The following is a 27559-nucleotide window of genomic DNA, read 5'->3' on the forward strand; positions in this document are numbered from 1 at the left end:
CAAAGAAGAAAATTCAGCTCAGGGATAAAACGTGGGTCAAATCTCAGAGGAAATGAAGTGCACGAATGACAGTCCACAGTGTTACTGTAATGTCTCAATTTCTTCCATTTGGCAAGAAATGAACTGCATATTTTAAGCTAGTGAGTGGACACTGGAACACCAAAACCAAAAAAAAATCTTCGAGTATCTTCAAAAATTCCCCTTGTTTTTTTATTTATTTTTTCTCCGTTCTGTGGAAGAGTAAAAAAGAGAAGAGAACATTAGGGAAAATAAGACCTGAATGACTGTGAGGGATCAGGTGAAGGGTTGGACCATGCAGAATGAGGAGCATTACTTTAAGGACAAACCTCCAAGTCTGAGGGGTCGTGACTGTGGTTATGTTCAGTTTACCAGACATATTCATCACATGTTAAGACCAGAGAGGCAGAGAGAGAGAGAGAGAGAAAGAGCAGGAGTGAGGGGGGGGCATCACTATAATGAGATATTTCACCTGCTGTAAGTGTGTGTACGACTTTAAGCTGAAACCTTGTGGTCTGTGGAAAGAACTTGGGAAATAACCACTTCCCCCACGCTGCTCTCATGACGAACTCAATTCTACTGGTGAAAAAAAAAATCTACTTTTATAAAATGTCAGCTGTGCGTCTATCGTCCGTCTCTCCTACTGGTAAATGATCCAGACATTATTATGAACATTATGTTGAAAGGAGAACTCAGCTTCACACAGTGAAATGTGTCCGTGCTTTTCTTAAGTTCAAACTCACTGATTAGCTAAATAAACGACAGAACCGTCATTAGTTTCATCCCTGGAGCCAGAACAGGGGACATTGAAGCACTTCTGAATGTGTTGGTGAAAGCCTATCATAATTCTAGCAGAATTAGACTTCCCCGGCTATTCATGAGCAGTAATGTCATTGTGTTACAGTCACTAAAATGAAATCCCTCAGTCCAAGAGCACACTGGATTATGTTGAGTGAATCACACATGTGAATGTAAACTGTTGCGTCTCTCATTTTGTTGTTTGTTACCCATCATTCACAGCAGTCAACTGCCAGATGGGGTTGTTAAATATAGCAGAAAGAAGCAGAAATAGCTAGAAAATATCTAAATATTATCCATTATTTGACTAAAAGTATTATACTCATAGCAATAATCAGCTAGAAAATTAGCAAGAATATTATTAATATTATACATTTTAGCATTAAAAATATATATTGAGACCTTTAGGTCCACTTTTCCCTCATTTGACAATTTGCTAGTTAACACAACTAAAGATGAAATTACTGTTGGAAACCTGTAGGGGGATTTAATAATTGTGTTTGATCATCTGGGAAGATTAAAATAGGAAATAAAACACTGCACAAATGGACACACCAGTAAATTAGGACTGCACTGTTAAAGACACTGGTTTAAAAAAAAAGAAAAAGAAAAAGAAAAAGAAAAAGAAAAAGAAAAAGAAAAAGAAAAAGAAAAAGAAAAAGAAAAAGAAAAAGAAAAAGAAAAAGAAAAAGAAAAAGAAAAAGAAAAAGAAAAAGAAAAAGAAAAAGAAAAAGAAAAAGAAAAAGAAAAAGAAAAACATGCAATCTCAGTCTGGCAATCTGAACATAGCTGTGGGTCAACAACACACAACGTAAGTCTCACAGGTGACGGTACCAGAACCACGATGGATGTTAGATCACAGTGAAGTGGGTGAAGGGGCAAACCAGGGGAGAGCTCAGAGCGACACATACATGTGAAGACTGGGACATTTGAATGAGTGAACAGAAACCACGCAGCCATGCCACTGCTAGCTACTATGAAAATGCACTGTGGATTTTACAGGCTACAGAGACGCCCTTACTTCAGCCTGGATGCAAGATCAACTCGTTTGTTATAAATATGGGGGAGGGGGGCCTTATCGCAGGCTCCTATACTTTGCCAACCTACTACTCTGCTCTGCAGCAATCCTGAAAGAGGAGTAAAGAGACAGTAAGGAGTAAACTGAGGGGTTAAAAGAGACAGAGTTGAGCAGAAGAGAAAAGAAAAAAGTAGTCCTGGCTCAAAGATAACTTTGACAACATCACTAACAACATTTTTGCCCTTAAGTCATGGACTTGTGTGGTCGAGGTGCTGTCACAGAATCAGTGTTGTAGATAGAAAAGTGTATATACAGTATATGTAATAGGGATGGGCAATGATTAACATTTTAATTGCAATTAATTCAATTACTTGTTGTAATGGGTCAAAATGAATTGCACTTATGCAAAATTAAAAAAGGTATAAAGGTGGTGATAATTTAAATTGTAAAGTGAGTAATTGATAAAACGATTAACTCTTGGCTAATGGAAGTACAATGTGCTAATTTGTTGCTACATGTTGCTCTCTAACAGTCTTTTCCAACTGGAAACTCTAGTTCACACCTGCACTTTGGACTTTGGGACGAAACTAAGAAGAACATGCATTTAATGAGGACATCAGTCGAGTCAGTCAGCAATTAAAACTCAGCAGGTGTCGTGAGGAGGGAATCTCTGCAGCTACGTAATACCCTCACTTAACCACACTTCAAACACTAAGAACTAACTTTTTTAACAGCCCATCTTAATGATGAAGAGCAAATAATTACCAACCGTCTTATTGAGCTTTTATGACTCAAACTGGCCTGTGGAGGCTGCACACATTAATGGCATGAAGACATTTCCCACTCAAGTTTCATATTATAAAACTTCTTGCTTCAGGTTTAAGTAGGCACAACACCTCTTTGCTTCTCAGAGCCTGGCACTAAGCTCATCCTCTGGGGACCAAATGAAGGAGCTACAGATATGGAACAGCCACTTCTCCTTGAGAGAACTACACCGAGAGGCCTCAAAGGAGACCACTCCGAGGGATAAAAGACACTTAACATCAACAGGTGTACCAACCTTTTCACTGCTTTCTGGGCCAGCATGCGGTTTCCGGCTAGAAAAGTTATGCCACCAATAATTGCCAGGTACTTCAAGGTCTGGAACATGTTGAGGTGGGTCCAGTAGACGTACATCAGGCCTAGGAGGGCTGGAACGAGAAAGGATTGTATTCACGACAGAAATAAAGAAAGGGTAGTAGTTACAGCAAGTGAATTTTTTTCATAAAATTTACTATTTTTCAAAATTAATTAATAAAATGACTAAACAATAATAATAATAAATGAGTCACTTTCACAATGACTGTGAAAATTAAAAAAAACAATTATAGCTAAAATGCTACATGTTGTAGCATGAGTTCTTGCAAATTCATTTTGATGCAAATGCCAGTAATTGTGGGTCAAGTACTTGACAAGTGCTGTAATTGTCTCCATAATGTGAGTCACAGCCACAGCTGCTGACTTTCCCTCAGACTCTCAAAAATCAAGAAAAACATGTCTCTATGCTCAAATATTAAATTAAATTATTCAAATTTAAAATCTTTTTGATGCAAACCCACAGCATTACATGACATGTATCAAGTACTCGTCACTCGTCGTGTTAAATAACAACCGTGACAGAGCAGTGAAATAACCAAACACCACATTAAAGTGTAAGTGGTCTAACCTGCATGTCCAACATGGAACAGAATGGTGCTGGGGGAGAAGCTGATGTTGGAAATGTTTGCTCCCAGCTTCAACCACTGAAGAGGAAAGAACAACAACAACAACAACGTGATTCTCATTCTCTTTGAGAGCAACAAACAAAAGAGGTGGAAAAGTGTTTACAGCTTGTTTAATCAAATGGAGCACTGTTCGTACAATTGACTGATCTTCTATAACAATAACTATTACTCAGCGACACTGATGCGAGCGACCACATATTCCACAGCCTTTGTGATTTCACAGTGATACATGAATGGTATTGATGCTGAACTGGAGCCTCATTCACTGCGTGTGAAGAGTTTTTGTTTTTTTTCTGGGAAAGGGAAGAGAGACCACTGTGTCCACAACAACATCACCAACAATGAGGTTGAAGGCTAGGTTTACAAGAGGTATGAATAATAACAATGATGTAATTAGATTTTTTTTGTCAGGTATTCTTTAATTAGATGGTGGTTCATACGTAGTTCGTATGACGTTAAAAAAAAAAAAGAAGTAAACATCACATTTTAAAAAACTGTTCATTCTTACTATGATGAGCAGGAGCAGAATGGGTGACAGGACCAATGCAGTGAAGGCGTTGGAGACAAATGTGGGAGGTTTCTTTTCTGGTTCTCTGAATGAGTGCTGCAAAGAGAAGGTAGAAGGTTTGACAGCTGCACAGGAGCCTGGAGTGGATCAAAGCTCTGGGGGTTTTTTTTCAACATTACCTGAATCTCTGGTTTTGGTACATAGAGGGTCTTGGGTTGAATAGTAGCAGGAGCTTCTTCATCCAAAAACTTCAGATTGACATCAGCCTTTAAAGGGATAACAGATTAACTTCAGAGTTGAGTGTTGTCTTCTTATGGTGGTTTAAAGGAAAAGGAACTAGGAACTAATACGTTTCTGGAGAGAACATGTCTCCTAATGGAAACTTCCTCTACTTTACTAGTAATGTTGTGGCATTGTTTCTGCTCTGATCCTCGTAGCACAGTGGTATCTAACCTTTTTTGGCTTGTGACCCCATTGGGACATCACAAAGTTTTATTATATTTTTCACAAATTACTTATAAGCCGCACCTGAGTATACGTTGTAAATTCTGCCAAAGGATGAAAAAAAAGTGTGACTTGTAGTCTGGAAAATACAGTACTTATCTCTAACTCAAAAGTATCAAGCGCTTTAGATTTAAATATACCGGTCTTGTGATTCATGATTTCTGTGGCCTGAAAGGTGAATCATTTTGATTTGTCAGTGGCCAGAAAATCCACATCATGTAAATAAAAAACGTTTCAAAGTTTGTTTCTGTTTTTACTCACCACATTCCATAAAATGGGGTTTTCCAAGGTGGCATCTCCAACAATGAGGTAAAGGGAGTAGGTACCAGAGATGGAATCAAACTCAGATTTTCGCTCAGCTGTGTCCAACTCAAACTTGTAGAGATTCTTGCTGTCGGGCTCAGCCACGAACACAACCTCTTGGCCAGTTTTCTGGTTGTGCAGTCTGACGAAGGTCTGTGACAGACAAGGAAAATTGTGAGGCAGGAGTTGTGTTTTAGCCAAACTTTTTTTAATGACATCATTAGATATCAATGGCAGCATGATCATAAAAATAACTACGTCGTCCTGGGGTTACACACCTGGTGAGGAGTAAGCTCCACTCCAGTGTTGATGTCAACCAGCTGGAAGGACATGGCAAAGTTCTGGTGGCTGTCTGCAGTGAATTGACTCTTGGCCTTGGAAGGATAATCCACTCTGTGGGAGGAAACAATATTACAGTGGAATTACACATTGGTTGGTATTGTGGTACATCTATTAAACATCTTCTTCTCTGACCTGTTGGTCTTTGTACCAATGCTCTGGTCCTTGTCAACCACAGAGAGGTCCATGTTGGTGATGGCCACCTCAGTGGACACCTTTACTTTAAGCTAGAAGGAGACACATTCACCTCAGGAGTTAGAATGGCCAGAAGTCAATGTGAGTAACTTCACTTGTTTAACGTCACGTTTTTTGTATTTGTTTTTACAAATCAGAAAATTCACATGAATGTCACATTAAGACATTACTTCTACTGCTCCACTACTGCTTCTTTACAAGTGTTTAGTGCATTTTTAGGATGAATCAGACGATGGAAACATAGAGTTGATATCATCCAGTCTCACTAAGAAACAATTCGTTTGAGTGAGGAAGCGAATATATTGGTTGTGCACATTATTTAGCACCAAAAAAGGTATTTCCCTGCAAGGCTGATATAAAATACAGCAGCAAAGGCCTGACTGTTCCGCTTGTACACCTAGTAGTGACTTTATTCCCACTAGGATTTTAAGCCTATACATATGTATATATATGTACACATTGTATTTGTGATTAGCTTTTAAATGTCAATTGACATTTGCCTATGATAAAATGTTAAAATACTTTGAAAAGTTACCTCAACGTGATTAGCTACCAGCCGGGTGTCACCAGTCACTGCAATGGAAAACTGGTAATATCCACTTGCAGGCTGGCTGGACATGAAGTTTAATTCAAAGACTCCGCTGAAAAGTAAGAAAGAGAAACACAAGGAAAGTCAACATTAAAGTGCTTTTGAAAAGAAAGATAACACCTTGTATGGTAGGTAAAAGTCGCTCACATTCCAGACAATGACTATGAATTACACAAATTAAGTAATGGATACACGCTGGTAGTTGGATCTGTTGAATAGTAACGTACTCATTAAGTGTGAATGGTGCTTGGCTCAGAATGACACTCTTGGAAGCCACAGCAGTTGCAGATTCTACCAGCACATTAGCTGTCGTCAAAGGCTGAGATAAGACATCAGTAACCAGGAGCTGTTAATGAAAAAAAAAACAGTTCACTACAGATCCTTACAATCACAGAGAGATATGACATAGTGTTAGGATTCTCTATGATGTTCTTCACCTGCAGGGTTGGCTGACTGTGAGACACAGTCGCTGGACCCTGAGCAGTAACAATGACCGGCACGTGGAAGCGGTTGGTGGATAGAGCGGCAGCGGCACTTGCTACACTGAAGGCCTCAGACAAAGAGTCCCAGGATTTTTTGCTGAAGATGGAGTTCACCAGCTGAATGACTTGGTCCTGTAGAGACACCATGTTGCATTAATTTCACATAAAGAATAGTGCGTATTTTTACAAATGATGTATGTAACACTTAGGTGATGTCGTACCTCCTTAAGTGGGGGCTCAATCTCTACATGATCTGACAGAGAGTAGGCAGCAGTCACAAACATTGCAGTGGCCTCAAGTCCTTCTTCAAACTGGAGGTAAAGACCACCGAGGTCATCCAAACGAGGTCAGGTCCTGAAAGAAAAAAAAAAAAAGTATCACTTAAACTAAATTTAACTAGTGAAAATGTTTAATTTGCACTTTCAAAAGATATCTTTAATGTCATTGATACAATTAACTTAAAAGTATTGAAACTTAAACTATGACACTAGTCAAACCTTTAAGAGCGCTACATTGCTTTTATTTTAAAAACTGTATAACAGCACCACCTTCTGGAAGTAAATTAAACTTACCTCAATTTCTTCAAGTATTCCTCCAATCTCTGCGTGCTGAGAGAGACGAGCTGCTGTTTGTAGAGCCAACGTGATGCTGTAAAAAAAAGGTTACAGGTTTGAGATTATTTAATAATAATTCATCATTAAGCACTCACAGTCCAATGTAACCAAAACCTACGCCATGACGTTGTCCTCTTTGTTGATGCGAGCCGCCAGGGCACCTACTACCTCCTGAGAAGCCACAGGGAGTCCGAGAGAGCTAAGGGCGCTCACAGCTTGGTGAATCTGGCTCATGGTGGAATCTTCACTGACTGCTGCCAGCAAAATGTCACGAGTTTCATTGGACACAGGGATCTATGAAGAAAATACAAATCTCAGATTAATCGAGCAAGGTATGAAGTCCCATTACATTAAAATGATTATTTTATATTTTAAAAATATTACTTTAACATTTTACCTCCTACAATCAGCTGACTGTTTAAATATTACATAAATTCAAGACAATCAGATATACAAGAACATAAAGGTGAGTAATGAAATGAAAAAAAAAGGTCCTCTGGATTTTCAAAGTGAAGTCACAGTAAAAACCTTTTAATTAGCATTGGAATAAATGCTAAAAAGACATTAAAACCCTTTAATGGAACTAGATTCCTTAGATACAGTAACCAATTTTTTTTTTTAAAAAGAGTGTGATGAGTTTACTTGTCATGATATTATTTCTTACCTCACATCCTGAAATTGCTTGACTGGTCTCTGCAGCAAAAAATAGAGATTCTACACTCGTTGGATCCAGATAAGCCTTGACAAACTGACATACCTCCTATAGACACAGAAATATAGAAAAAATGGCATTAGTGTCTAAAACAGAACTGAAACAGGCATAATTGGCTTCAAATTAAAAAAAGGCATTTAAGTCATGAGTTGGAAGTTTTATTAGGGTTTAGATATTCAAGTTAAAAGTCGATGTAAAAAATACTGCTTCTTACTGAACTTGAAACAATACATTTTTGTTGGAACATCTACTGCCAGAAATGAAGTTATTTTCTGAAAATGCACATAGCTGCTATTTGTAGTCAACTTTGCGAATTGAATTAGTATTTCTTACATCCTGGTCGGGAACAGTAGTTCCAAGCTTACTCAGACCAACAACAGAGTAGTAGGCAGATTCCAGGTCAGTGAATTGCTGGCTGAGGAAATTCTGTAGCCGGGCCACATCAGCCAGACATAGGTGGTGTGAAGGTGTGAGTGCCTGTGCTCCGGCGAGGGCCAGAGTCAGGAGAAGAGTCCCCAACAGCCCTGTGGAGGTAGTGGCGATAAGTCAACCGTTAGCACATGAAAAAGAAGAAGAAAAACCATCACTATCGGCGACTTTGCATTCAATGAGATAACGCAGGCTTAGTGAGTGCTAACAGACGAGCCAGCAGACGTTAACAGGAAATAGCTTATTTTAGTGAGCAATTTTTTGTGCTAGGTTAACAATGACACTTAAATCGCTGCGCATATAACGCGCCTTCAACTAATAAAGCATAAAAATGTATGTTTTTATTGATTAACATTTGAATGTACTCACTAGACCGGTCCATGTCTTGCAGTCTTATGCAGCGTCACCGAAACGGACGATTACTTCCGATGTCTCAGAGAGCGACCTGTCACCATTACGTCATATCCGGGTTTGGTTACAATACCATATCAAAATCATGGACGTGTTATACATCCGTGAAACAAACTATCTTTAATTGTCACAAACCGTCCACATGTCAGTGGATTATATTTTTGAAAGTAAAGCTAAGAAAGAAAATATTTTTACTGTTTATTGTAGTATATATTTTTTTCTAAGTAATATTTTTTCTGACTCCACAAAAGGTGCATGTCAGGCGTCGGTTCACAGAATTGTACATTTGTTTCCAAATTAAAAATGTAAATGATATTTTGCCTGTTTTTGCTGTAGACTATAGCTGCTTATCAGCTAATGTATTGTAGGAGACAAAGCTGGACTGATAAGTCAGAAAGCACACTCTATATAAAGTTACACTTTTGTGATAAATTAAGCCAGTGTTTTGAGCCAGGAAAGATATTTTACATAAATTCCACAATACATCACCAGACAAAAATGCCACAAAATGTATATGTAATGAAATATAATAATCTTTCAATTTTTATGACTTGGTATGAGTCAATTTAGTTGAACATAAGACTGATAAACTGAAGGAAGATATACTGTACATATGTCCAAAAGCTCAGGCTCTTTTTAGTTTTATGCCCATTTGCTGCCAAGAGTATTTCATTGTTCGGCCTGTTAGTGTTGAATAGACAAACCATCACTCATTACTTGCATACAAATAAATTGAAAATAAATCTGAAAATACCTTTTCAGAATGAATGAATACACATTTCTTTTATTTCATTAATAAAAATAAAAGACCAAAATTATAATGCAAATAAGATTTATTTTATAACATTCGACAAAGTATTGTATGGTGTAAAAACACACAATACTTAGTATGTACAGTGTCACGTAATATTAACTATTGCCATCAAAGGTGGATACAGCTAACATGCACCAACTATATCACTGTTTATAAATTGATGAATATGCATTAAAAATCATATTCCTAAGAGTATCTGTTAATCTTCTCTGTACATTTCTTAATCTCTCAGTAAGAACAAGGTTAATTTGATGTTTGAACAAGTTTTGCTTAATTCACTCTGAAACTCTCAAACCATGACTGGGCTACTGATAATATACAGTACATTATAAATCTTAATGTATGCTAAACAAAGCGCCATACAACTAGTTTCACCGTTAAGAGAGTTCTCTATCTAAATGTTTTATCAATAGACTTGAATGAATTTACATCACAATCCAATATACAATGTATTATTATACAATTCTAGACATGACGTTCAAACCTGAGAGTTAAGATTCTGAGCACCTTTAAAACTGTTAACCTACAGACTCATTATGCATCGTACAACCATGTCTATTCAGGAACCAAAGATATACAGCCTTGATTTCTTTCATTTTCAAATTGTACTCGTTCTTTTCCAACAACAGAGTTTTACTTCAAACTTTGTTTGAACCCACAAGCGTGAGAATTAAAAACTTGTTTTGCAAAACCATTGACAGAACTACTTGCCCTCTGGTTTTAATTGTCTTTATGAGGCTTTTGTATTTAGTATTAAAATGGTGGCTACAGACATCAAAAGCGACACTGCACAGTGCATGTGAAACATAATGGTGGATTAAGAGTCTTAGGACAGGATCAAAGCTCGGTTGGGTGCACGGGAATTCAAAGAGCGAAGGTAGCGTCTGGCTTTCTCTGTCATTATGAGCTGGTCTTTAGTTTGTCCACAAACAACCGTCTCCCACTCCTTAGACATCTAGAAGAGAAGAAAACATATGGTAGAATCAGAATAAATAGGGGGAACAGTTCTCCTTCTACGACAATTATATTATTTCTTTAAAAAAGGACCAGTTTTGTACATAACAGTCTCAAAAAAAGAGCAGCAATTCAGGAGACTGAACAAATGTCAGCCAGGTGTTTGTCATGATTAACCTTGATTGTACCTTATTTTAAATAAATGAGATGAGATAAAAGTAGGTGAATGGATGGTAATGGATGAAGGCGAAAATGACATTTGTTGGCAGTTGTTTATGGATCTGAACAACTTCAATATTATACTCACAGGAAGTGGATGTGCTGTGCTGGGAAGTACAGCACTGTCACTTGGTCCCAGAAGGAAGCCCTGATCTAAAATACTGTCATGGCGTTTACTGCAAAATGATGAGGAGTTCAGAGGAACCATCACATTTTCTTCCTGTTGCCAAAAATAACAGCAGAGCAAAATTAGAACAAATCAAAAAGCCAGACAGACATAATAAAGTTTAACAACTTTATTTTTTAGTTTACCTTGATGTTGTGTTTCATTTCGGTCTTGCGTGATTTACGCTTTGACACGTGGCAGTCCATGACATCCAGTGCCAACGATTTCCGCACTTTCCTCATAGGAGGACGATGCTGGTAATGAAAACAAGAGCGATCTGAGTACGAGGCATCAGTCATACTACTACTTAACAACGTGGAGGATGAGGATGTTTATATACGTAAAATAACAGACTAAATCATCGCCCTGCTTGCAATGATGTTGACCAACTTACATTAAAGTTTTTTGGGCTCCAGTAAATCCAGGTGCTTCTTTTGAATTGACAGTATTTTTTCGTGTCGACCCAAATGCAATCCAAGACTAAATTATCAATTATATAAAAGATGGCGGTAAGTTAATAAGGGTGAGAAATCAATTTTATCATTTCAAAAGCTTAAACTAAAACTAAAATGAGTTAAGGCCATTTCTTGGCTTTTATCAAGTTATATCATCAAGTCTTTGTTAAGTGTTTAGTTGTAGTACGGTTTATTTGATTATGTTTTTTAAGTCACAAATACAAAAGCCTGTTTAACAACAACTTTTAAGCATTCTTTGACAGCGTAGACAAATAACTTTGTGGGTGTTGGGACTCCTTCAACAGGAGTTTTCACAGCAGGCTGTTACTTCATAGATACTTGTTAAGCAATAATGGAGGTCTTTCAGTGTACTGCTTGTGCAGGGAGGTGTGAATTTGTAGAACAAACAAACATTGTAGGAGTAAAAGGAACAGTTCAACAAACGTAAAACATTAATGAAAGATGACATTCTTAAAAATAATTTTAAAAATGCCAATGGATTAGGGTGGTGTATCAGGTGTGCGATATATACCACCGACTTTAGTCTATTCACTTCATAAATACATCCTCTGGCTACCAGAGTATTTCAAATGGCTCTCCACGTTTAAATCTATACTACAATGCATTTTCATGTGGGAAATATCTTCCAATTGGATGCATACAAGTACAGCAAATATTAGTAGTTACCCCTGTTTTACGTTGTTGCTCAGGTGTTGAGTTTACAGTAACCAAGTTGATTCCAGCATCTTTTAGGATAACCTCATTTATGTCCTCCTCCAGGTTCGGAGTCTGGGGCTAAGAAAGCAACACAGAAAGTATTATTAAAGTAATGTAATAAAAATAATCTGTTTTTAAAAATAAATGAATAAAAATCAGACACTGACCAGAGGAAGAAGAGGCCCGAACTTCTCCATGGCATTTTTGAACGGTGTAGGTGTTCTTGGAGTCAGGCAGAACTCCGACTTGTGATTGGGAGTAACAAATCTAAAATGTGAACCACACGGACATAGTGCAGGGAGACAGAGATAAGACAGAGTAAGTTTGAAGGAGAGGAAAGAGTTCTAGATATTGCAATATCGTGTACGAAAAGATGTGTTACATCCCTACAGTTAATCTAAATAAACATGGCATACGTACACAGAGTTTTCCTTCTGAATCAGGGGCGTCTTTTCTCGCTGTAGCGGTGTGGTGACAATGACCTTCTGGCTGCATACAGGAGTGGACGTTAAGGACGGGTTCTCCAGGTCGTGAGTGTCCTGTTTGGTCCACATGTTGAGAAACTGAAAAAACCCAGGGTTAGCTCAGCGCTTCAACTGAAACAAGGTACAATGTCACAGTACACGGTCTCAAATAAAAAGACATACCTGAGACGGAGAAAAGGGCAGGATTTTCACAGGAGTACTCTTTGGGGTCATGGACTTATTAGCGTCAGGAGACAGGGCAGTACATCTCCGGCTTCGACGGGTCAGTATGGAAGGCGGGGTCAACCCTCCCGAAGAAATGGGGATGAGTTCCCCTTTGCTGCCTCTGCTCAACTCCTGCAAAGCATTTCCCTCGAGACGAAACTGGTGGCGCTCAGGGCTGGGATTTTCCTCAGGAAGGTCAAAGGCTGCGAGATTGCACCAGCCGTCCAGGTCCTGAAAAGGAAGGATAGGTTTTACCTGTGAGGCAACACGTAAACACAACTCCCAACATATTTACATCAATAGTACAGACTGGAGTAGGCAGATTAAACCAAACTAAACTTACCCCTTCAACCATGTCTAAAACCTCCTTCAGTCCTGAGCCAGCAGGGGACAGGAAGCCAGAGTTGTCCACCCCCCAGCTGCAGCTGGACAATTCTCCTGAACTGTCTGTTTCAGTCTTAATGTCTGAAGATTCTTTGAGGAGGCAGCACTTTGACGGTTCGGCTCCTCTGCGGTGTGATTCAACAGGGTTTGAGGCGACGATATCCGACATCTGCAGGTGAACGTATGACAAAGATTATGATGAGAGGTCATTTGACTAGAGGAGTATTAAAACATACTATTATATGCTAATTTGTAAATAATGTGCTTATAGCAACTGGTTAGTGTTTGGCAAGAAAGCCTCCACCTCTCATGGCTGACATTTTTAATAAGATCTTGTAGTAGAAGATGTGTTACATTCCTACAATTAGTCTTTTTATTGAAGCAGATTTCTTAATATCCCATTAGCGAAGTGGACACATGAAACGCCATTCCCTCATCCAGTTTGCCTCCTTTAAAAATCACTGCAACTGAACACTTACAGAAGACTGGGTTGTATCCTCTGGGTCTTGGTCTGCTTCATCCTGTGAACTGTTTGGCACCTGTGCAATGAGAAAATTTAGATATAAAAATATATTTTAGTCATTTTCCACATTATTTCTAACTCAAAATAGCTCTCGAGTTTTGTTTTTTATACTTTTTCTGGCTTGTGACCCCATTTTGACTTTCCTTTTCTAGAATTAGTTTTTGATCATGCTTGTTATACTGCGTTGTTACTAGACACTTCAGGCGACCACACATGGGGGTTTCACACTTTCAGCCATTCTAATGTTGACCCTTTAGTACCTATGTAGTTCACAAATGTAGGATGTTACATTTTTAATCAGCCCAGTCAATAATATGAATCACCTGAACACATCTGTCAACACGGGCCAACATCTCCTCCAGCTCCTCTGGTTTAAAATCCTCCCCTGCATAGAAGCCCATCTCCAACTTGCGCTTAATGGTGGAATTCCAGTGGTTCTTTACTGCGTTGTCAGTTCTGTGGGAAAGAGGACAGTGTATTAAAAAGGCAAATAAGAGTTTGTGCAGCTTTTCCAGGCTACACTCCATTTTTTAAAAACTTGTACAAACTGCTTTTTATACAGGCACTTGTAGAGTTTTATCAACCATTCAAAACATTATTTTGGATTCATGAATCTACATTTTTTTGCAAACTATTAGGTAAATTGAGTCAATTTATTATAATACAGCTCAATTTCAACCTTCATTTCATCATCATATTGTCTGTTCTGGATAGATGTAAAAACCATGAGCTAACCAACTAAAGCAACAATGAGAGTCTACCTTCCAGGGAGCAGCTTAGCGATCTCAGCCCAACGGTTTCCAAGCAGACGGTGAGCTTTGTAGATGATGAGATCTTCCTCAGCAGTCCACGACGACTTCTTCACATTGGGATTGAGGTGGTTGTGCCAGCGCTCTCTGCACTGCTTCCCCAGTCTTCCTTTCAGATGCTTGGCCACAGTGGCCCACTGCTTGTTACCATAGCGATTCACAAGTTCTATAACCTACGTAGGATGAAGGTATAACAAAATTATTCAAATTATGTAGGAATGGAATCCCAACGTAAGTCAAGGTTACTACGTAGGGTGGTAATATGTGTTGTTTTATACGCGGGTGAGGGTTTGATTCTATGTATAACATTTAACCCTGTACGACGACTACCTACCCTCTCATCCTCCTCTTTAGTCCAAGGACCTTTGACCAACTCTGGATCCAACACCTTTAACCAGCGGTGCTGACACTGATTTTCTGTGTGATTCTAAGCAAAATAAAACAGGGGTCAGATGCAGCAGAACACAATGGTTTTTGGTAAAATGCCAAGAGGAGATCACACTGACTGGTATGTGACTGGCGATAAGTTTCCAGTCTGTGGGTCCCAGTTTTTGAACCAAATCTTTAAGCTTGTCATCCTGTGAATAAACAAGACCTGATGTTTAGCAATCAAGAACTGTACTTCTTAAACATCAAACAAAATCAAAATCTGGGGCGATATTCGTCCTCTAAAGGAGGACCAATAACACCATCATTTCACCATGGTCTTCCCCTGTCCGGAATTCAAACTACTATATTCTTTGTCAGGGACAGAGAAAGACAACACGCAGAACTATGGGTATGGACAAGTCGGGACACTCACCTCTTCTTGTGTCCATTTCACCTTAACTCTTCCAGTGTCTCTTTGCTCAGCTACATCAGAATCAGTGTCTTGTAGCAAGGTGTCCTCTGCATCCTCCCTAAAAAAATATTTGCACTGTTAAAGTCAATAAGAAGATGCAAATACCTTAAAAGATCTTTACAGGTAATTTCTCAAAATACTACAAAGACAACGCAGCCTTTGTATAAAAACATTATGTCTAATGAAGTAAAACAAGAAGCCTACATGCATATTGATATATTGCCTTTGTTTGAAAAAGGTAAGAGACATAAAACTGAAACAACACTATCATTAAAGTAACACAGAGGGTCACAGGATCCAACACCGCTAAAGTTAACTGTGTAAAGATGGTTAAAGCATATGTTACGGACTATAGAGCATTAAATCTAAAAAGATCTCGTGTGATTCACAAAAACGAATGCACTGGGACATCATTGTACACTAGACCAAAGTGTAGAAAAAAATAGTTTGTTATTAAAATAAAGCAATGGAACCAACTAGTGGCGATTCTCTGTGAGCTTTTTCATTTTAAACTGAGTTAAAAATGTTTTTATTGTGTGCAGTGTGTTATTAAAAATATAGAGTTCTCATGAACATTTTCCCACAAACTGTGAATGTATCACGGTCTGTGGCGACAAACACGTACAGAAACTGACCATTGGCCCGCCCTTTGAGTGGTGTGGCGAGGACGACTGGACTTTCGTGTTAGAAAATTACCTAAGCCTTGTCTCTATATAAAATAAAATATATCACACGTAAGTTGAGCCTGTCATCGATTTAATGTGAATGACCTAAATCTATTGACAGAGAATAAGTTAAAAAGGGTGCGTCCGTGAAGTACTCACGAGTAAAGACATGGTGAAAGCCTTTAAATATATATAGATACAATATGTCCACATATTCGTATTTGCACATGTTATAATTAAATACATCGTTCAATTAATAAGGTGATTTATTTAGTAAATTAGGTTCATAAATTTTGGATTGTCTCACCCGCGCGGCCACCAGGACATTTCCCTCTGTTTCCGTTGTTGACGGTTTGACGCTGAAAAGTCCAGCTGCCGTTAAACGTCATGTGCAGTATTTACACGGGTTTTTGATTATTTTGCCTGATTCGATATATTTTGTCCAGCAGCGCGAACTGAGCCCGGGTACTGCTGCTGTTGTTGATGTATTTAACTTGCATACGGCTCGACTCGTACAGCTACCGCGATCTCCCTGCGCGCTCCTGAATTTCTATCTCGCGCTCTTCTCCGTCGCAGGAAACTAGCAGTGACGTTAGTGCGCAAGAAAGGTGCGCATTATCGTCACCGGCCTACTTCCGATGAGTCTTTTCAAAATAAAGTACAACGTAAGGGCGTTGGCGATGATGCTTTAACTTTAAAATACATTAAAATGACAATTCCTGTCGACTATTTGTTAACGCAACTAATAAAAGCAAGCCTAAATTACACAAAATAAAGGATAAAATAAAAAACAAAAAGGTTTTACAAAGCTTGACCACAATGCTTTAACAAGTGCTATTTGACATCAACTATATTACTCGTTTACAATCACACTCTCTATGAATGGGTGTTCTGCTTTGCTTTATGATTATTTTTGTAAAGGAAACATCCGCTATAATTACTGTTGATGGGTTTTAAAAGCATATTAAGGCTAATTTAAAATGTCTAAATATTATCTAATTATGAAATAGTAAACATTGCATGATGTTGTTAAGTCAAAAAACAATACATTTGCTATATTTACTTAAATTGTTCTGTATTTATGAAAATTGTATGATCTGTTTCTTTTATGGGAAATGTGATCTAATTCTGTATATTTTCATTCTTAGAACCAAGGCATTAAATATTTCATCTTTTAAGTGTATATCTTATACATGTATATCAAGAATAATACATGAATATAAAGTTATATGAATCCCTGATAATACATATGATTGTTCTCACCTCCTTCAGAATGATGACCTGCTCATTCACCAGCTGAGTTAATTAACCAGCCTGGTCAACTCTTTAAGATGCACCTGGAATTTAGGTCACACTCAAAGGCTCATGGGAAAAAAAAATGGAGACACCTTTGATTGCTGGTAAGAAAGTGTTTTATATTTTCTGCAGAGCAATGACTCAATTATTTCTTTAAAAAAGACAATCACTTAATATTATTATTTAGGTATGAAGAGCTTTGAGTGTTCATCTCCATCTGAGCTGGACAAGCCTGTTTTTGGACAACAAAGTATGCTGTCTGCACTGTCGCTGGATCAACTTTCTACATCCAAGGCATCCAACGAGACGGCCGGAGACGGATCCGAAACCAGGAACCTAGCTTTCTTCTGCCTGTCGTCAGATGCAGCTTCACCTTCTCAAGCAACTTCAGTGAGCAAACTAAACATCCCAGAGAAAGATAGTTGTCACCTGGCAGTTCCTCTGCAGATCAAGTCTTCCACTCCCTACATGTTCCTCCCAAAGCAGAAAAAGCCAGCTTGCTTTGACCAGTCCTTTGGTGATATCAATCAAACTCCAATGTCGTGGGACGTGTCGCTGATTAAATCTGAGAACAGTCCCAAGCTCAACGTGGATTCCAGCGTTCTGGAGTCCACATGGAGTCCAAAGCCTCAATCCGTACAACTTTCTCCATGATGGTGGCACATTTAAACCAACCGGTACCAAGTCTGCATGATATCGATTTTAGAAGCTTTTCTTCAATATAAAATATAACTCTGTATAATATCCACAACTGGAGGACCTTTTTTTTCCCCCTGAATAACAGATTTGTAAGTAGAAACTTCTGCTGTCTGTCTACAATAATGATATAAATAAAGTTTGTTCAGTTTTTACAAATAAATGTTCATAATTAAATACAAAGAGTCCTTTCACTAAAATATACTTCATGTAAGTGAGATCTTTTACACAGCAGGAAAAGCTTGTGCTTCAACGTCAATGTTATGCTCCTGCAAAAAGAAAAAACGTTTTGTTTCAGATACAAATCACTGCATTTGTTTTACTAAGATTCAACAGTAATCCATACCTGATTGAGTTTCTTGAACTCCACAACCTGAAAGAAAATGTGTTCCAGAATGTGTTTGGCATCTCGCTGATCTTTGTCTAGCTTTGGAGTCACACCAAAGATTTCGCCACATTTTCGCACATAAAATTCAAGATCATCGTCCGTACCTGATGAAAAGAAGCGCAGATCAGAAACTGAAGTAAAACTGCCACTGATTGTTACATAAGTATGTGTAAAAAAATGTATGCAAGATCTGATCATTTAAATGTCTTCAACTTTGCATCAAAATACAAACTACTATACAAATATAAATGTTATTAAATATAAAAGCATTCAAGTAAAATCAATTGTCTGAAAAGATTTCAAGCTGCAGCACAAACCTGGGTTTGATTTTTTTTTTGAAGGTAATATTTGAATCTGAGTAAAACAAAGTCATATTACAAAGAAATGTTTTGCTTCTAAATTTGAGTGACTTCTACAGATTTTAGCAACCGTTGTGATGTTGCCATATCTTATCAATGTGGCAACTTTATTGAGGGAAAACAAATGCCACAACATTTAATTTCCAAACCCTGGTGAAAGATCAACACCTTCATAAAAACCAACAGATATCTGGATTAAAAAAAGAAAACCAATATAAAAGAGCTTACATTTATTAGTGAGTTGTGCCAGACGCACTTCCTCTGAGGAGAAGGCTTCATCCAGATCAAACAGATCCAGCATGGGTGGCGGTAAATCACTTAAAGCTGGTGGAAAAACCTAGAAGGAAACACAAAGTAGCTGCTTACTAAAGCACTAAACTACTGCTGTACCTGTACTGTAGAACTGAGCCTTACAGCAGGCTGGAGCTGAGGCAGCGGGGTCTCCAGCTGTGGAGTGATCAGCTGTAGTGGCTCATCTTTGACATTCAGCTGTTTGTAAGCACTGCAGAGACGTTTTCTTTAGTTTTACAATTGATCGATAATTGTTTTAAACATAACTGTTGAACACAGTGTTGTGTTGTCACCTGATGACATGGGGTAAAGTGTCAGTTGAGAAATTGAACAAGGACATGTCAAAAAGAGAGGTGAAATCTCTGGGGTTTTCATCGCCCTCCTGCAAACACACTCTCAGCTGCTCCGACAAACACCCCGTGTCTGGTAACATGGTGTAATCTGTGATCTACAGGTGGGAAAACAACAACAACAGATGGATGTCAGTTCATCAGGTTCTCATAATGATGTCCCCCCCACACACACACACACAGCTGTGCGTATATACTCACTTCTGGGTCTTCTGCATCGATCTGGTTCAGTTGAATGGTTTCTGACATAAGCCACTGCAGCACCACATCCTGAAGAGGGAGAGAGAGATTTTCTCTGAATCAGAAGTGCACAATACAATAAAGGGATAGTTCACAGTTTTTAAACTTGGGGCTGCTTAAAAAATGAACAATCACACACCCAAACATACATTTACAAACTCAGAAAACCCAAGTCAATAGCCATTGTACCTGTATCATTATTTACTGTTACTTAACTTGTCTTTATTTATTTACTTAAATTAAATCTTGTTGCACCTATAATATCTACCTTATCATTGTTCTGAGGTCCAATCACACAGTGAGTTAAAAGTAAAGTTAAATGTATATAAAGAAGTGGCCGTGTATGTACAGTATATTCTCATTCTATGGCTTTTTTGTGGTTACTCACAGTATAGCGTATTTATATCAAATTATATTTAATTGCTTAAAGGACTTACCATGATTTTACTGTTCTCCTCTTTGTCTATGTATTGGTCACTAAACATGTGGCAGGAACCCAGCACTGCAAGTTTACCAGACTCCTAGGTTTGATAAAAAGGTTGTGTTTTAGCAGCATCTCACAAAATGTCATCAATGATATGTCACACAAGTGGTGAGAATGGACATGAAGACTAAATGAACTTCTGACCTTTCCCTGATAGAAGGCCAAGACCGGCCTGTTGAGGGGGAAACAGACGGAGCCGGTGGACAGCACGGCCACTGCAGGTTTCATAACACCCAGTGTGGCACCATAGGGATACACAAATGTCAAAGCTCTGTAACACACACACACACACACAAAATATGATTTTCAGTAACCACACCCTCAGCAAGGACTAAATATTATACTTGAATGGAATGTCTTACTGTGCGTTGTTTCCAATGTTTTCATCCTCAATGATCCCTGTAACCACTTTGCCTGCAGCACGGCTGATTTCTCTGGACAACACAGAGGTAGAAAGTGAATGGAAACAAATTTAAAGTTTAGAAAAAAAATAAAACATTATATTAACAGGTCAATCTGATGATTTTCTTTAAAAAAACAAAAAGTAAACTAGACCTTTGAGTTGTCAATACACTGATGTTTCAATTTCAAACCCTGTCTTTTCTTTAAATAAATATGGCAAAAAACTATAAAAAAAAGTTGGCAGAAAAAGCAAGACGCAAACTAAATTGTGGTCTGTTAGAAGTGCAGCACCAACAAACCTGTTGAGTACACCATTTGACACCAGGGCCTCTTTCGGATGAAAGTATTTGTAGTAGACATTCCTCACAACAGCATCTGCAGGAATGATGGAGAGAAAAGACACTAATCAGTGTTTTGTAACAGCAGATGCTAAACACACACACTCTGATTTCTGCTGTTTCATAACACACCATTGTTAACCATTATCCCAAACTCCTCCAGGAGAAAGTTGATGTTGGTGTCATACTTGTTTTCCCCTCCTTCACCCAGCATGACCAGTATGTTTCCTCCTCCATCCAGGTAGTGCTTCAGGACCTCAAGCTGAGATGACAAGGAAGTGTCAACAACAGAAGCCTGTGAAAACTAGCAGGTACAGCTTGTCACTTCCTCTGAACCATTTGGTTTGTTAGGTTGAGGGCTGCACAGGACACAGTTTACAATAAATGAATGTAGTTATCATGGAAAACTGCTGTTAAACAACAACAAAACTGACCTTTGTTTTGTTTTATTAGGAATAATGTGTTTTCAATGTCATCATGGCAAATTAATCTGTTTTAAAAACATCTTATACACAGTTTGTATTTGTTTTCAAATATAATTTTGGAATAATGCTAGAAAACGGTACAAATATTCACTGCATTTAACCCGGCAGCACATTAGAGGAAACTAAACTTAAACTTAAACTTAAGTACATTGTCTTTATAAAACCTTAGGAAAACTAAAGAACCTGAATTGACCGGTATATATTTATTTATGAGGTGTAAAAATGTGGTATTGTGTGCACAGGTCACCTCTGATGCTGTAAACTTCTCCCTCGGTCCTGCAGTGATCCACAACTTGACACTTTTCAGCTTCTCTACAGAGAGCTCCTCTTTCATGCTGTTAAAGATACGGTTTAATTTGTATTTAGAAAAGATTGAAAAGCCATGGACACAAGCACAGCAAACGGTTACCTTACCTTAAGACTTTCCATTGAGCGCGTAGTTTCTTCTGCATCGACTTGTAACCATTGTTGGAGGTAAAAAGTTCCCGTTTTGACGCACTGAAAATGACCAAGTTCGAATTTTCCCTCTCCATGTTTTATGTTAAATACAACCACACTTAATGTTTCGCATCCAGATACCTACAAAGAGGTTTGAACTCAGAATTACCTGTACATACATACAATGGTAACAGAAGTCAATAAATATACGTTAGTTTTTATTTAGCTATGATAAAAATGAGACTTGTTACTCTGTTGTTGTTAAAATGTTCTACTTCACTGGACAAACATTACTGTATAAAACAACATGGTAAACACAGGGTAGTTCGATTAGCCGTTTAGCTTAGCTGTCGCCTTTACCTTTCATCGGGACCCGTTAGCCGCTGTCCTCCTATCAGTCTATTTTCCTACAAAACAAACGACATAACAAAATGGTCATTGTCAGTTCCTGCGTAGAGTTCCTTGGTGAACGTCACACTATGTTTAAACATAAACTATTAGCGTGTCGTGATGCTTGAGCTAGCTGTATGTAGTATTGTGGGAGAACGCGGTAACCAAGGGCCCTTACCCATAGCAACCAGACGCAATCCGAGAGTTGGTGTTGTGTTCTTCCTAACGCCACAGGATTTCCGATTTCTGAGGCAGAGTTTAATATAATTGTATTACACACCAACGCCACGTGCCACCGTGAAGTGTGTGTTCTTTGGATTTTATGTTCCACTAGATGTTCTGAGCAGAGTATGTTCCTCAGTATGTTCTGGGAGGTGTCTCCACGACTGAAGGGAACAACCTCACAGGGAATTCCTGTTGCAGGACTGTTCTTTTTGACAGAATAATACTGCGCGGCACTGAGTGCTTCACTAGTATCGTGAACTTTGTTCTTAATATTTGTTTGTAGCGTTATTGGATTTTTTTTTTCGTGCTCATCCTTTGTTCTGGTACTTTTGGATATCTTTGCACTATTCACACCCCATTCCTGTTTTGTATGCACCCATAATTCTTCCGATTAAGCGGGTGATTTTTTTTTTGTTTTTTTTTTTGTTATGATCACAGTCATAGATTGAAAACATTTAAAATGACTAATATGGTCTAATCTACAGTTTCTGTACTCGTGTAGTCATACTTGACGTAAGTGAAATTCAATGAAAAGGGGCCAGAGCACGATCAACTAACACTGTTTAGCCGTGGAGACAAATAGATGTGTTGAAACAAATGTGAGTGCTTTTAGCCCCAGAGGAGCCACATAATTAATGGCGCCTCTCGTGTAGCAGCCTGTGTGGGTTGCAAAGACTCACACTGTGAATTTCCCCTTATTGTGGGACATCAAACTAGTACTATTACTGAAAAGCAAACCACACTTGTTGATCAGCACACATTTCCCATATGCACATGTATGTGGTACTGTTCATCCTTTACATGTATGGTCCACATTTAACAAACTCCATATGTATGAAAGAAAAATCAAAACATTCAACAGAACACTTTATGGATTCAAAGCTTTATTATGTGTGAAATTGATTCCTGCAACAGTTTTGAATAGACAGGATCTTGTGTAAGTATTTTTTGCTGCTGTTTAAAGACTAGCGGTCTCATTCAAATCTTATTTTTAGATTTGAATGAATTTTTAGATTAAACATATATTACACTTACATCATGTTGTTCTTATGTTTCTACATCACACAGTTAAAGTGCCAGTTAAAGGACATGTACAAGTTCTAGATTTTACCCTCCTTCTCCGCCCATCTCCTGAATATCAGGAAGGGTTATGTCATGAAAGGCATTCAACATTAAACCTAACCCTGTGTACTGTAATACTCCACATGGTATTAACCACTGCTGTGACCCATGATATAAGGGAGTAAAAATAAAACAAAATTAATCATGTCAATGATATTACATGTAATCACAATTACAAATAAATTAAAAATATAAAACATTGGAAATGTGATTATAGTTTGTTTCTGTGATTAACAGGTTGAACTCTGAAGACGCCCTCCTGGGAACAGGAGACAGCGAGCACCCCGTCCCTTCTCCACATGCGTCCTTGAACCAGTCCTCTGCTGTTCGCTGTAGGACACGACATAAAGCAGTTTATACAGATTTGTTTCCATTTTATCACCTACTCTGGTCTGATTTTGTTTTTATCACAATTTATATTGATGGGATTATATGTTTAAATCAATTTACTGTTAGCATCAGCCTAGCTTAGATGTTAACCACCTGTGTAGGTTCTCAGGCATCCTGGTCATTTTATCTAAAGTATTTAAATCCAGAGCAACTGGACTGGCTTTTTTTTTCAGGAGGTGTTTCACCTCTCATTCACATCTCGTTGGAGAGAACAAAGGGTAGTACCACCAGCACTAGAATTTGTGCACCTACCACTAATCTAGTACCTCAAACCAACTGTACGTATTTTTATATTTTACTCTTTTGTATAATTAATGTGCTACAATAACATTCTATTTTGCAGAGTTACATACTCGTTACTCACCACTGCAGAAGTGATGGACACCTACCTGCCCAGGGGCTTTCGCACTCATAGAGCATCCACTCGTCACTGCGGAATGTGGTGTGGAACCACATGGAGTGGTCCAGAGAGGCAAAGAATTTGGCTTTGTAATCTGCTAAACTCAGCATTGCGGTGTCCAGAAAGGCATAGTCTGATATATATGCAGCTACACAGCAGTGCAGCTTCATGTTGCCTTCACCTGCATACACACAACCAAGAGCCAGCTCTTAGTGTTTTATATGCATTCAAATTAGCATTTACTTTCACTACTGGTAAGAAAACATGTTATGTTTTATGTATGAATTGTCAGGGCATATGTAATTAATTATATTATATATATATATAAACGATTATTTTTTGGTTTTGCTCCAGCCATCTATTTCCTATGATCAAATCAGACCTCTCAAAAATCTTTAATACAAAGGTGAGCTCCTATTACCTATGTGTCCTTGGGCTCGCACCCAAAACAGCTTCCTTGGCTCAGTGGCAGGACGTCTCAAAGACGGCTGAGGCTGGATTGGCTTAATCTCGATGGGGACCTCATTGGCCAAACGCTGGTTAAGAAACTGTCTTAATTTCTCTGGGACATTTGGTTTACTGGAAAGCAAAAAATACAGATAGTTGTCATTGTCTAGATTAAACGGATTAATCAAGAAAATAAACAACAGAAACCATCCAGTTTCTTTTCATAAGCTCAAAACAATAATGTTTCTCTGTCGATCATAGCATTGGCTCTTGATGTTTCTGACAGATACCACTGTCAAATCAATGATGGACGCAGGAGAAATATCTATGGTTCATAAACAAACTGCTAAAGTTCATGACCTACGAGCATTGAGGTGTCAATGAATTAGGAAGGACTAATACTGTATTTGACAATTAGTTTTTGTGTGTTTTGTGAGAGCGGAACCATTCTTGAGTTAAGTGTTGAATGCAGTACTGTGTTGTTTGTATCCTTTTGTTGATAACAAAGACAGAAAAGTTGTATTTTACGTGAGGTAAAGGTGAATGAGCTGCTCTTCAGTGAGGAGATCCTCAGGAGGAGGCACCATCGGCATGGTGAACTGGTGCTGCAGTGGACTTGGCTGCAGTTTGTGGAAGGACGCTTGGCAGATCAGTATGGGCTGCCCATGCTGGATGGCTCGAACAGAGCGTACCATGAAACTTCGACCATCTCTAATGTGGTCCACTTGGTACAGAACGGCAACCGTAGGATCTCCTTAAAAAGAAAAAATCAAGTTGCCAGGTCATAGATCATTTATTTAAAAATTTGCTACATATTTGGTTTAAGAGAAAATTCCCTCTTAATAATCTATCAAGACTGAAGAGAGTTCATCTAACCTGCTCGTACAAAATAGCAGTGCAGAGAGTGAACATAGACGTCATCACCAACAGACTTTGCTGCAGCCACAAGAGCCTGACCAACTATCTGCCCACCAAACAACCGACGAGAGCGGGGCACCCAGTGATGTGTCCCTCTGTGAAAAAACAAGTTAAAAACCCTTCACACACCAGTGTCCAATTAAAAACGATTTCACACCATAAAATGGTGCTTTTACAGTAGAGTTCTGAACACATTATGTTCTCGGTGTAGTAGAAAATGTTCAACATACCTGTACAAGATAACGTCGCATAATTAAAACGTACCTGTACAGGTTGACGTCGAGCTCCTCTAGATTTAAAACGCTAGTCACCAGGACGCTTTTCAAATCCCGTATCTTCTCCACTTCACGACTCTCTGGGTTTCCATCCCCTGAGGAATGATTACCTCCTGTGTTATCGCTCGTTTCATCTGTGGCTCTGGTGTCGGCCATTTTTGTTTACAATATCTCTGCCTTGTCTTATCACGACAGTCTCGTGCTATTCAATTATTGCCACCTACTGGACCGGAGTGTAAACAATACAGGTTCATATGATATGTCTGATTAATATGTCTGAGCATATTCAATGAGCCTTTCAGAGGCAGTTAAATCCTATTTTTGTCATATTTCACTTTGGCTAGTTGACTTACAGTTAGGTAATTTAAGCAATTTTCACTTATTGTAACTGTTTCAACATGTTTTATATATGTGGTGTCTTGTGTTTGTTTTGAAGGTTTGTGCTTCTTCCAACTATAAGACATTTTCATAACTTTGAGTTTGTTCTTTGGATTATTATTTATTATTATTAAGACATTTTCATAACTTTGAGTTTGTTCATTGGATTATTTCAATCTAACTACTTTTTAATTTCATGACTTACTTTTTATTGTTCTATCTTATAGCTATTCTGATCTTTTTTTGATCTGTGGCTATTTTCAAAAATAAAAAAATGAAATGCCAGCACACCATGTTTTAGTATCAGGGCTAACTACCATTAATCAAAATATACCTGACTTTAACTCATTAAATTAAAAATAACCAAATTCAGTTACATCTTTAATAAATGTGTTAAATTCACCATATTTGTATAAAACCTAAACACTGTCCTCAGTACCACAGGGGATGAAATGGGCATTATAAAAACACTGCCCTTATAGACATTCCTTAAAAAGCTGTGATGATGTAATATCAGCAAAAGTCTGGTGATGTCTCTGGGGGCAGCTCATGCTCTGTTCTTTTTTCTTTAAGCTGTCATTACATCCCTCTCATTATCCTGGAGTGTAGACTAAACTGTGAAACTAATGAAGAGTTCCACGGAGTCAAACACTAAATTAAACCCAAGCTTTAATGAAAGAATCACCCAGTGATCAATACCTTACAACACAGCACATGGTGAACTGTATGTTTCTGATCAGTCCACTCCACCTCACAGCGCAGTCATCATTGAACAAACATACATGTTCTTGGATGACATTGTCTACTGATATACGTAGGTGTAGTTTTTATCTAATAGAGAACATGTGGCTCTTGTGGTCAGAGGTTTGTGAGGACATTCATCATGAATGACAGACAGTCCAACACAGCTGGACTTATCCTGTGGTTAGGAAAATGATAATAGGGCAAATTGTGTCAGCATGATTGATGATGATGTCAGTAAATCTGACCATTTCAAAGGAGGATGTCTGAAAACACAGCACTGTGCATGTCTAACCCTGACATTTATTTGAACCAAATTACCGGATGGGGTTTGTATTAATATTGATATGATGAATTCTTGTCAACTCCGGGATCGAGTCATTAGAACTGCACTCACTGAAGCCTTTAAAGGGGAGGACACCACCAACCAGGAAAATGAGCCATGAGTTTTTTCAGATGTTCTGCGGGTGGTTATGATGCTGCGCAGGACGTAATGGATTTCCCCCAAATGCTTCATCGCCACCACCACCACCACCACCACCATCATCATCATCATCATCGTCGTCAGCAGCACAAGAAGCGGCACC

The 27559-nt window shown here is 38.4% G+C and overlaps 4 protein-coding genes across 5 annotated transcripts; all 4 read right to left on the minus strand.

The window, feature by feature from the left end:
* Positions 1–1640: 1640 nt before the first annotated feature.
* On the minus strand, positions 1641–8760 carry rpn2 (ribophorin II). Its single transcript, XM_025060244.1, is given in 18 exon segments — positions 1641–1943; positions 2895–3024; positions 3540–3615; positions 4106–4201; positions 4285–4371; positions 4871–5065; positions 5191–5305; positions 5387–5478; positions 5982–6087; positions 6263–6381; positions 6473–6649; positions 6739–6862; positions 6864–6871; positions 7090–7165; positions 7250–7425; positions 7796–7891; positions 8177–8367; positions 8642–8760. Coding segments are annotated over 18 exon segments (1929 nt in total). The 5' UTR covers positions 8655–8760; the 3' UTR covers positions 1641–1891.
* Positions 8761–9498: 738 nt separating this feature from the next.
* Positions 9499–16526, minus strand: mybl2b (v-myb avian myeloblastosis viral oncogene homolog-like 2b). The gene is made up of 15 exons (XM_008320553.3): positions 16227–16526; positions 15216–15312; positions 14920–14991; positions 14748–14840; positions 14366–14586; positions 13928–14060; positions 13561–13620; positions 13041–13250; positions 12656–12928; positions 12429–12571; positions 12176–12275; positions 11979–12086; positions 10983–11090; positions 10759–10890; positions 9499–10452 (listed from the first exon to the last, which is right to left on the minus strand). The coding sequence occupies exons 1-15, from the start codon at positions 16244–16246 to the stop codon at positions 10324–10326; spliced, it is 1899 nt and encodes a 632-aa protein (XP_008318775.1). The 5' UTR covers positions 16247–16526; the 3' UTR covers positions 9499–10323.
* Positions 16527–17894: 1368 nt separating this feature from the next.
* Positions 17895–22668, minus strand: ift52 (intraflagellar transport 52 homolog (Chlamydomonas)). 2 transcript variants are annotated; one of them, XM_008320552.3, is made up of 15 exons: positions 22255–22668; positions 22047–22093; positions 21663–21827; positions 21496–21583; positions 20896–21025; positions 20725–20800; positions 20386–20457; positions 20168–20294; positions 19977–20060; positions 19501–19569; positions 19243–19397; positions 19073–19160; positions 18887–18995; positions 18258–18403; positions 17895–18180 (listed from the first exon to the last, which is right to left on the minus strand). In XM_008320552.3, the coding sequence occupies exons 3-15, from the start codon at positions 21779–21781 to the stop codon at positions 18136–18138; spliced, it is 1308 nt and encodes a 435-aa protein (XP_008318774.1). In that variant the 5' UTR covers positions 21782–21827; positions 22047–22093; positions 22255–22668; the 3' UTR covers positions 17895–18135. The 2 variants fall into 2 exon arrangements, with proteins under 2 accessions (XP_008318774.1, XP_016891831.1); XM_017036342.2 differs by having other exon boundaries at positions 21663–21746; positions 22255–22665.
* A 500-nt stretch (positions 22669–23168) lies between these two features.
* acot8 (acyl-CoA thioesterase 8) lies at positions 23169–26223 on the minus strand. Its single transcript, XM_008320550.3, has 6 exons — positions 25843–26223; positions 25537–25673; positions 25189–25414; positions 24635–24792; positions 24203–24394; positions 23169–23753 (listed from the first exon to the last, which is right to left on the minus strand). The coding sequence occupies exons 1-6, from the start codon at positions 26007–26009 to the stop codon at positions 23635–23637; spliced, it is 999 nt and encodes a 332-aa protein (XP_008318772.1). The 5' UTR covers positions 26010–26223; the 3' UTR covers positions 23169–23634.
* Positions 26224–27559: the final 1336 nt, after the last annotated feature.

The sequence above is a fragment of the Cynoglossus semilaevis genome, chromosome 11, assembly GCF_000523025.1.
Source record: "Cynoglossus semilaevis isolate Cse_v1.0 chromosome 11, Cse_v1.0, whole genome shotgun sequence".
Lineage (NCBI taxonomy): Eukaryota > Metazoa > Chordata > Actinopteri > Pleuronectiformes > Cynoglossidae > Cynoglossus > Cynoglossus semilaevis.

Excerpts from the sequence above, each read along its gene's own strand:
- mybl2b (XM_008320553.3), bottom strand. The coding sequence starts at position 16,246 with ATGTCCTGGTGGCCGCGCGG. Across the intron at positions 14,992-15,215 it reads TGAAATGGACACAAGAAGAG|GATGACAAGCTTAAAGATTT; the intron begins GTGAGTGTCCCG and ends GTTTATTCACAG. Across the intron at positions 12,929-13,040 it reads TTTTAGACATGGTTGAAGGG|GACCTGGACGGCTGGTGCAA; the intron begins GTAAGTTTAGTT and ends CTTCCTTTTCAG.
- ift52 (XM_008320552.3), bottom strand. The coding sequence starts at position 21,781 with ATGGAGAGGGAAAATTCGAACTTGGTCATTTTCAGTGCGTCAAAACGG. Across the intron at positions 21,026-21,495 it reads AGAAGTTTACAGCATCAGAG|CTTGAGGTCCTGAAGCACTA; the intron begins GTGACCTGTGCA and ends TTGTCATCTCAG. Across the intron at positions 19,398-19,500 it reads TCGATGCAGAAGACCCAGAA|ATCACAGATTACACCATGTT; the intron begins GTGAGTATATAC and ends TCCCACCTGTAG.
- acot8 (XM_008320550.3), bottom strand. The coding sequence starts at position 26,009 with ATGGCCGACACCAGAGCCACAGATGAAACGAGCGATAACACAGGAGGT. Across the intron at positions 25,415-25,536 it reads CTGCTATTTTGTACGAGCAG|GAGATCCTACGGTTGCCGTT; the intron begins GTTAGATGAACT and ends TTTCTTTTTAAG. Across the intron at positions 24,793-25,188 it reads CTCATTCACCTTTACCTCAC|TAAACCAAATGTCCCAGAGA; the intron begins GTAAAATACAAC and ends TTTGCTTTCCAG.